This window comes from Poecilia reticulata, linkage group LG15, assembly GCF_000633615.1.
Source record: "Poecilia reticulata strain Guanapo linkage group LG15, Guppy_female_1.0+MT, whole genome shotgun sequence".
Classification (NCBI taxonomy): domain Eukaryota; kingdom Metazoa; phylum Chordata; class Actinopteri; order Cyprinodontiformes; family Poeciliidae; genus Poecilia; species Poecilia reticulata.
This window is the reverse complement of record NC_024345.1, coordinates 29673665-29684013: the sequence shown is the minus strand read 5'-3', so window position 1 is coordinate 29684013 and position 10349 is coordinate 29673665. Positions and strand designations below refer to the sequence as shown.

Sequence of the window (10349 nt, the reverse complement as noted above, 5' to 3'; positions counted from 1 at the left end):
TCCATCTGAGTGTTCAGGAGTTTCTGGCTGCTCTTCATGTTCATCGGACCTTCATTAAGTCTGGGGTCATCCTGATGAAAGAAACACAACCACAACCTTATTTCTTCACTACATTATTTAGCAAATCATATGTAAATGATCTCCATCAGAGAGCCATTGACCAGGCCTTAGAGAGTCCAAATGGACACCTGGACTTGTTCCTCCGTTTCCTCCTGGGACTTTCACTGCAGACCAATGAGAGACTCCTACAAGGTCTGATTACACAGACAGGAAGTAGCTCACAGACCAATCAGAAAACAGTTAAGTACATCAAGGAGAAGATAAGTGAGAATGAGTCTGCAGAGAAAAGCATCAATCTGTTCCACTGTCTGAATGAACTGAATGATCGTTCTCTTGTGGAGGAGATCCAACAGTCTCTGAGACCAAGTCTCTCCACAGATAAACTGTCTCCTGCTCAGTGGTCAGCTCTGTGTTTCATCTTAGTGTCATCAGGAGAAGATCTGGTTGAGTTTGACCTGAAGAAATACTCTGGATCAGAGGAGGCTCTTCTGAGGCTGCTGCCAGTGGTTAAAGCCTCCAACAAAGCTCTGTAAGGACACAGATTGTTACTGAATKTATTTTTAGTGAGAAATCTGATGATGATGAGATAAATATTGATTTATGTTGTTTTAATTTTTGTGCAATTAACCAGTTCACAAAAAAGCAACCTAAAGATGAGTAAAATAAGATGGGTTGAGGTGGTAATAGCTTCTGATATGTTGCATTGCAGCTACCCTGCTGAAAGTGAGACCAGTGTCAGTCTGGCAAAAATTACACGATGTAACAGCATAGTTCAATTTGTGAGTGTTATGGACATTTCCCCAGAATCGCAGAATCCACATCTTGTCTTTTACATTTATCCAAAGCCTAATACAGCATATGAACACCATAAGAGTGAAAGTGAGAACAAAGAGTACATACATGCTTTACAAATGACACAGTTCTCATCCCTTCCTACAGAACTGGTTTGGACCAGTTTCAGCAGCAACCTAAAAAGAAACGCATGGATTAGTTCTTTAACTGGTTTGTTTGGGTTTTATAGAAACAGTCGTACATTTGTATATAAACTGATTTTGTGTTATGTTATTGGTATGAAATCCTTTGATATTGAGGTTTTGACAGATTGCTGCTGCTAATGATTCGATAAAAAGTGCAAATAATGAGGGTGATAGTAGGCATCCTTTTCTAGTGCCTTAGAAGTATAAAATTCGTCAAAATTAGGTTCTTTGTTATAACTGCTGCTTTAAGGTTGTTGTAAAAATAATTTGATCCATTAAATTAATAACTGTCCAAAACAAATTTTCCCAGCGCTTTCATGAGAAATGTCCAATTTATTTGGTCAAATGCTTTTCTGCATCTTGATAGAGGATGGTTGTTTTATCCAGGTTGTTAAAGCTGGATACAACAGCTTTACAGTGTATTAATCAGTGATTATTTTAATACACTGATTAAGGAAATGGACCTGGAGCTGGAGCAAAGACCAGGATATTTATTAGTTTTGAGTTCTAGTGAAATTAGTGTTGTATTCCTGTGATTTGGGATGAACTGATTGTGTTGTTTTAATTTTTTTGTTTCATCTGCCATTTTAACAAAAAGTGGTGACAATAATTTTTATAGGTATTTGTAAAATTTTGGGGAAATTAATCTAATCCTGGGGTTTTATTGTTTAACGTTCTTTGAGGTGCTTTTCCACATTGTTTGAATGTGAAGCAGGCTAGCTGCACAGAATAGATTGTCATGATAATAAATGTGCTTTTGAAACTGAATCAAGGCTTAATTAAACCAGGACATCCAAAATATCCCGGCTTTATCTGCTATCTTGATTTTGTGAAACAGTCCTCAGTTCACAATAAAAGGCAAAATAAAGACACGTAGAATAAGACAGTTCAATCAATCTTTTCAATTAGAACAGGAAAGGAATAAATATTTCTGATTGTTTAACACCATATTTTCTCCCCATTTCCTCAGGCTGAGTGACTGTAACCTCTCAGAGAGAAGCTGTGAAGCTCTGTCCTCAGTTCTCAGCTCCCAGTCCTCCAGTCTCAGAAAACTGGACCTGAGTAACAACAACCTGCAGGATTCAGGAGTGAAGCTTCTCTCTGCTGGACTGAAGAGTCCAAACTGCAAACTCAAAACTCTCAGGTAAAATGTTCTCAATGCTGGAGAAACCAGATTTCTGTCCTTAGCTGCCGTCAGAGATGATTTAAATATTATTTAAAAATTTAAATTGTCAATTTTTCTCATCTTAGCTTTATTCCCTGTGAATACTTTGCTTTATTCTTTATCTCAGATTAATATATTGACTCTGTCAGTGAGATTACAGCTATCTAAGATGGGAATTATTGGATTTTTAAAAAGCGGTTTTACTAACACTGTTGCTTTTTTCAGACATGAGTAATGAAATTTTTTCTATATTTACAACACCGTTACAGTTAGTGGCAATAAAGCGTTACTATAATTTAGCACAGAGTGTTGAAACTCCATTCATCTGACCGGGAGCTAAAGGGTTGAAAACAATCATCGCTGCTGATTGGCTGAGAAAGAGTTCAGTATTTGTTGTAAACCAATCAGAGGCAGACGGAAGTATTTAGAGTCATAAACACTGAAGCTCTACGTGACTTCATCTGAACTGAGAAATGAATGAACCAGTTAATAAACTGATTTCCTTCTGTTAGTTCACTCAGATGCTTAACGGATCATTCATGGATGATGCAAAACTACTACAGAGCAGATTCATACTGCACTGCCAAGCAGCCTTTAGCACAAAAATATGCAAGAATATTCTAAAGTTTTCAGCAAGACCCTTGATTCTTTACTTACTGGATGTGAACCAGAAAGGACTAAAACTTTGTTAAAATTAGTTTTGGAGAGTTTTGCAGCTTAAATCTACTTTTCGTTTGTGTTTGCAAAGAGGTAATAAATCCCCATTTAAGCTCCATTTTAGCTGACGACAGAATAAAAAGCTGATTTTCTTAAACAAAATGTAGAATCCAACAAAAAACATTCTTAAAGTACCATATTCAGACTAATGTTGTTAATAATTACGTGTTAATTGTTTATCTTACTCATTGTTCTAATTAAACTCCTGGCTTATATTTGAACTGCTGATTCTGATTCATATTACACTAAGTTTACCACAAATAAATCAAAACACAAAAACATAATGTCTTACCAACTAGTTTTAATCTAGTTTCCAGTGCAAACATTATATTAAACTTGAAATAAGACAAAACTAATTTACAGGTAACATTTCAGCAAGATATAGGAGCTTGTTTTAAGTCAGTATTTCCTTAATATTGACGAACATTTATTTGTCCCATTGGCAAATTATTTTACTTTTATAACAAGACATTTTGCCCTGCTGGAGAAAGGCACCAGCACCCCTAACAACACAACTAGGGATCAGTGTGTATGATGATGGATGGATGGATAGCTTGTTTAGAAAGTCTGGTTTGTTTATGGAGATGTGAATGCATAATCAAACTGTAATGTGAACCAAACAACAAACTCTGGTTCACCTAAAAGCCGAGGTCTGGGTTCAGTTGAAGTGAACTCTGGCACAGTGTGAATAGATCTGGGGATGCAAACGGACCGGAGACCATACCAAAAGGAAGTGAACGATAGTGCAGGGAATTCTGGGAAAATATAGCCACAATAAATGTGCAAGTCTAACAGTTCAGGGAAAAATAGATTGTGGTCTTTTAACAGAAAAATGTTAATCTATTGATGTATAATGCGGTCTGCTCTGTGGTTTTAACCGAGGTGTTTGGTTGCCATGACAACGGGTCTGCATGTAAAGAAAAGCCAACACAGAGAGAAAAGAAAAGCAGAATATAAGTGGTTTAAAGTTGCTTTATGCCTGTTTATCAGCATTGTTTTCCCGTTGCTGTTACACATTGCAGGCGCTGTAATTTTTAAAACTTCAATAAATGACAAAAAAATTGACTAATTGCCTCATTTGTTTGTAGAACATAATTTTTTCTATGAGTTTGGTTCATTTGACAGTGCAGTGTGAAAGTGGATTTCACCAGCTGAAAATGTAACAAATGTTGTGAGTTTGGTTCCCAACCAAACTGAGCCTCTTGGACTGTCAGGTGTGAAATCACTAAAGCTTTTTAAACACAAGATCAACAGATCCACCGGGATCATTAGTTTATCTTTGGTCTTTTAATTCCAGTTTGAAGAAAACTACAGGCTGCCCTCTGAGATTGTGTCAGTTTGTTGAGTTTCAATCCAAACTAGTGAAGAATCATCTGTTAAATGTGTCAAACGTCCCTTTTTATTATCTACAAATCAGAACACGGTTTTATATTTTTATTATTAACCACTTAAGTTCCACTTTCATTGTCTTTTCTTTTCAAACTGACCAGTTCTTTATTCTCCGTTTCTCATGATGTGTTGAATTGTGTGTCTGCAGCTTGTCAGGCTGTCTGATCTCACAGGAAGGCTGTGCTTCCCTGGCCTCAGCTCTGACCTTTAACCCCTCCCATCTGAAAGAGTTGGACCTGAGCTACAATCATCCAGGAGACTCAGGAGTGAAGCTGCTGTCGGCTGGACTGAAGGATCCAAACTGGAGACTAGAAACTCTTAGGTATGGAGGATATTGAGTCTAACAGGAAACAGTTCCCAACACAGCAGTGGAGCTCTGGCTGGATTTACATGATGATGATTTAATGAGTTAAATCTTAAGTTAATTGTCAAACAATTGAATCAATCTGTCAGGTTTATTTGTATACCACATTTCAGTAACAAGGCACTTCAAAGTGATTTACATCATAAAAAGACAAAAAAAATCAACAACTGAAACATTACATTGTTCAACGTGCTGTCATTACACACCAAAATGTTGGTCAATGTTTTATTTATTATGTTTCAAAAGCAACTCTAACAAGATGGGTTTTAATTTGAGATTTAAAGGCACCCAGTGTTTCAGCTGACTTGCAGTTTTCTGGAAGTTTGTTCCAAATCTGTGGTGCATAGAAGCTGAATGCTGCTTCTCCTCGTTTGGTTCTGGGGATGCAGAGCAGAACCAGAACCAGAAGATCTGAGGGGTCTAGACTGTTGGTACAGCAATAACAGATCTTTCATGTATTGTGGTGCTAAACAGTTCAGTGATTTATAAACTAACAACAGTATTTTAAAGTCTATTCTCTGAGCTACAGGGAGCCAGAGGAGGGACTTTAAAACTGGTGTTATGTCTCTATCTTCCTGGTTTTAGTCAGAACAGCAGCAGCAGCTTCTGGATCAGCTGCAGCTGTTTGATTTAATTATTAGCCAGACCTGTGAAGACGCTGTTGCAGGAATTAATAGGACTGTCTTTATGTGGCTCTGAAAGTTCAGATCAGAGGTCATCACTGCACCCAGAGTTAAGCTTGATCTCTGGTTTTTAGTTGTAATAACTGCAGCTGTGTGTTGACTCTAGATGTAGAACTCTAGATCTATAACTCTAGTTCGCTCCTCTTTAGGTGTAAAGATAAAATCCACACATTGAGTTGGAGCTGCAGCACCAACTGTCCTTCCTACATTCACTGCAGTTTGCAATGTTTCCATCATCATAACAGTCCAGGTGTCTGTCTGCTCTCAGTTCTTTTTACAACAAGTGGACGTGTCCAAATGTTGGACTGTCTCACTGGAGGACAATGTGTGTGTGTTACATGTAATGTTCATGTTTGCTGCTGAGAGAAACTGATGGTCTGACCCCCCTCCTCCTTTCAGGGTGGAGCCTGCTGGAGTCCGATGGTTGACACCAGGTCCTTGGAGATGTAAGTGTGTTTTTCATCTGATTMATGACAACAAAGCAGCTCAAACTGCCACATCACTCATTCAGGARTCATCAAAGATCAATAAATGATCAATAACTGAAGCTGCATTGTGTTTGTTCTCCATCAGATTCCTGTCAACTCACCATCGACACAAACACAGTGAGCAGAAATCTGAAACTGTCTGAAAACAACAGGAAGGTGACACTTATGGAGGAGCGTCAGTCATATCCTGATCATCCAGACAGATTTGAATATTATCACAATGTCCTCTGTACAACTGGTCTGACTGGTCGCTGTTACTGGGAGGTCGAGTGCAGTGGAGGAGTTGATATAACAGTGAGTTACAGAAGAATCAGGAGGAAAGGAAGGACTAGAGCCTGTGTGTTTGGAGAGAACGATCATTCCTGGTGTCTGGTCTACTCTGATCGTTTTCTTGAAGGTTACCACATCAGGCACAATGATATGGGAACACGTCTCTTCTCCTCCTCTGTCTTTACCTCTAAGAGAGTAGCAGTGTATGTGGACTGGCCTGCTGGTGTCCTGTCCTTCTACAATGTTTCTTCTGATTCTCTGAATCACATTCACACCTATAAAACCACATTCACTGAACCCCTGTATGCTGGATTTGGGCTCTGGTCCTGGTCCGGGTCCGGTTCTTCAGTGTTTCTGAAGAACTAGAGCTTCTCCTGTCAGAGAAATTCTCTCTGTTAAAGTCAAAAGTAAAAGTCAAGTTTATTGACAAGGCAGTTCAAAGTTCTTTTTCCCATAATAACATAATACAGTATTAAATGATGAAACATTAAATGATGTCAGATATCAAAATAAGAAGCAAACATGCATCAAATATACTGATGTTTCAATTATTATGAATCAAACACAACCGTAAACCAGTGGGTTTGTTACTCCTTTATTAAGTTGGTATTACATGTCGATCCACTAGGGGGCACTGTTTTGGCAGGACCGTATGTTCTTGGGTTTGTACTGTTCTGCTCTGGTTCTGTTCAGGTGATGAACATGGCAGAATAAAGTTGAACAAAAGTCATTTTTACTGACTAATATTGGTAGCAGAGGATGTTAGTAACTACAGAGTTCCTCCAACATTTGAAGAATGAAAGCAGCTGGAAGAATCAAGTCAACATTTGGACGAGTTACAGATTTGGAGTAGAAAAACTAACCTCTTGCCGTTTCCTGGCCCAGTCTGGAAGAGCTCAGGAAGCTCCGATAGACTATCTGAATCAGGGGGCCCAAAGTCGGTCCCTGAGGGCCGACATCCTGCACGTTTTATTCACTTCCTGGTTGCACCAACAACCTTCTCAGCTTGTCAATGTTCCTCTTGGCCTCTAATGAGCCTCATTTGATCCAGAATAAAACAAGCAGGATGCCTCCAGGACCCACTTTGGGCCTCCAGGACCCACTTTGGGCCTCCTGGACCCACTTTGGGCCTCCAGGACCCACTTTGGGCCTCCTGGACCCACTTTGGGCCTCCAGGACCCACTTTGGGCTCTTCTGCTCTAAGTGATGACACAGGAATGACCACATTGAGGCGCTAAGCAGGAACGAACCATTTCACGCAGATCCAGGGGGGTTCAGTGAAAATATAGATGTGTGCTTTTTGGTGTGGGAAGGGTAACATTTGATTTTTACTGCTAAAAACAATTTTAGAAAACACTGTACGACTAATTTTGTAATTGACAGGGCCCCAGTTTTTTACATTCCCATTTTGAAAAAAGCCTGTTTTGTGGTGGGGGGGGGCTTTCGGAAATGTCCTAACCTTTCCCCCCTATAGGCGCCCCTGCTAATAGGCCTGATCAGTAGTTTATTTCTCTGTGATGGCCAAATCCATGGCCACACTCTGAAGTCAGAAACTCTTTTATGCACAATTTATTTTTCATACAAACACAACACTTTAGTTTCAGTAAAACATTTATTAGTTGATTTGGATACAATTGTTCTAATTGTTAGCGCGTACATTTAGTTAACATGTATTTATATCAACTTAAAGTTTAATTTGTAGTTTCTTTGTTTACATAAGTTTTGTATTTAAGTAAATATTAGTATTTAAACTTTAATATTTTTGATTTTCATTTTTGGGTCTTCAGTTTAGCCAAACTTAGCTGTACTGTTATCTGTTTTTGTGTTTGTATTCTGTTTATTTACCCGTATTGTGTCTTAATTGGTCTGATCAGCCTGTATATAAACCCTGTGTGTCGTTTCTTTGTTAGGTCAGTTATGTTTGTTTGTGCAGCCAGTTTGTTTACATTTTTGCCAGAGTTCAGTTTTGTTTCTTTCACCTCTTTTATGAGCTCAGTTTATCTTGTCATTTATAATCTTTGGGTTAAAATAAAAACCCTATTTTTCTAATAAATCCTGTGACTCCTCCTGTTTTTAACTCGGTCCATCACACCGTCAGATTCCCCCCAGTTACATAAGAGTAACTAAGAGTAAAATAATTTAAACCTTGAGTGAAAATGAGCAGGAGATAAAATCAGTGAAGAAGTGAACCCACGAGCCGAAGGTTTGGGGTTTAAAGTTTGGATTTCCTCTCAGTGCTGCTTCATGCTGTTGTTTTTTGGGGTTTTTTGGATCCAGGAACTTTCACAGCTTCTGCTGAGAATGAGTTGAAGGATTTTAATTAGATTTCTGAGGCTCCATCTGCCAGTCGAGAAACTTTATCATGGATTTTTACCACAATAAAGAAAACATGGCATCACTTCCACCTCTTCTTGGCGCCAATAAAGAGCTCGTTACTGCTGGTGCTTCAATGCAAGTCTTTTCACAATACTTAACTTTGCCACTGACACAAAACCACCGTCGATCCAAAAACACAACAAACATAAATGAGACGGTGTCACGAATACAATGACATTAAAAATGACCCATGACATAAACACACCTCGCTGGCTGACCGAGCCTTTGAGGTGGAAACGAACCACTTGCTCATGTCAGGCCTTCATACCATGGGCTGCTGCTTCTTTCCCCAGCGAACATTCTGGATTGCACTTCCTACTTTAGCTTTTCAAAATAAAAGTCACAATAACAAATATGTGCCTAATACAAAATAAAAACATACAAACTAAAACTATGGCAGTGAAACATGGATCAACCCAGGAAGATCTTTCCACGTGATGTGACCCTCTGTCTCTTTCTGACTCCTGGCACATTTATTACATTAAAAAAATAAATGTGTTTTAGGGGAGGATAATTAAACACAACTGGACATTTTTTCAACTCATCTACATTTTTCTATTTTGCATGATTTTTAATTTTTTAAATTATTTTCCTGTTTGCTGTACCTGCTCTGCTCTCTAAATGAATATTAAAATCTTGCTGGAAGTTGTGAAAATGTGATTTTTGACATTGTCCTCTGTAAGTTCTTCATGTGATTGATGTGCTCAACAAAATTACCAGAACTTTTAATCAATAAAAGTTAAAAACCAAAGTTCTTGAAGTCTATTTTTCCCATTTCTAAAACCATTCAACCCAGTTCTGATTGTGAGTTGTAGAAAATGATTTGTTTCATTGTTTCAAAGCACCACTTTCTGATTTCATGTGACAGTTTACTGTCTGGAAGACCTGCTTCCTGCCAGAGAGGCAGCAGATCTCAGAGAAACTTTGTTCTGTCCCACGACCTCTGGAGAGATTCAGGTTTGTTTTAGACCAACTGCTGTGAAATAAATGCTTTTCTAGTATAATTTCACATTTTTCTGGCCTCATTCTGGATCTTCCTCCTCGGTGTTTCCCCCAACAGATTGAAACCTCTCTTCATGCAGCATCCTGGTGTTATAAAGTACAATAACTTTATATTTGTAAAGTTATTGTACTTTAAAATGAATCCAGTCCAGATTTTGTGCCAATTATAAATGAGGCCCGGTTCTGCTAATATTCTATTTATGAACAAAGTCAGTGTTTTGGATTAGTGATAAAATATCAGCAACATCAAAAGTTTCTTTTTTTAATGTAATTTTATTTCATGTGGCATTAAAGTATTTTTTACAATGATTTAAATTAATGGGAATTATCCACAAAACATAAAAATAAAAACAGTGAAGAAAATCCAACACAAGCCTGGTGATTAATATTTAAAGGTACTAGAAGGATAAAATGAAATATAATAGTTTTTGATTAATAAAATGTTAGTTTTATAACATTTCTATTACATTTATTTCACCTGATATTATCTTTGTTGGTCCTTCACTGTGTTCACATATTTTATTTATTTCAGTCCATAAGTTACTTAAAGGGCTTAAAAATATCAAACTTAATTTTTAGTTTCTGCAGTGAAATAAAATTCATCACAACCAAATTATTTCATCTTATTTTTATATTTTCCTTCTTCTGTTGAGCTGTGGGAGTTTTGCCCTGAGTTCAGTCTGTCAGGCAGAAAGGATGCTGCACCTGTGTTCAGATGGAAGGTGTTGAGTCATCTCTCTCTCCTCCATTCTTTCTCTCTCCTCCTCCATCCTATCTCCCTCTCTCCTCCTCTCTCTCTCTCTCTCTCTCTCTCTCTCTCTCTTTCTCTCTCTCTCTCTCTCTCTCTCTCTCAAACCG

The 10349-nt window shown here is 38.0% G+C and overlaps 1 protein-coding gene across 1 annotated transcript; it reads left to right on the top strand.

The window, feature by feature from the left end:
• The first annotated feature begins 6 nt into the window (after window positions 1-6).
• Window positions 7-9097, top strand: LOC108166936 (protein NLRC3-like). The gene is made up of 5 exons (XM_017308873.1): window positions 7-589; window positions 2008-2181; window positions 4457-4630; window positions 5755-5801; window positions 5929-9097. Exons 1-5 carry the CDS (start codon window positions 75-77, stop codon window positions 6477-6479), a joined length of 1461 nt encoding a protein of 486 aa, XP_017164362.1. The 5' UTR covers window positions 7-74; the 3' UTR covers window positions 6480-9097.
• Window positions 9098-10349: the final 1252 nt, after the last annotated feature.

Excerpts from the sequence above, each read along its gene's own strand:
- LOC108166936 (XM_017308873.1), top strand. The coding sequence starts at position 75 with ATGAAAGAAACACAACCACAACCTTATTTCTTCACTACATTATTTAGC. Across the intron at positions 590-2,007 it reads AAAGCCTCCAACAAAGCTCT|GCTGAGTGACTGTAACCTCT; the intron begins GTAAGGACACAG and ends CCATTTCCTCAG. Across the intron at positions 2,182-4,456 it reads TGCAAACTCAAAACTCTCAG|CTTGTCAGGCTGTCTGATCT; the intron begins GTAAAATGTTCT and ends GTGTGTCTGCAG.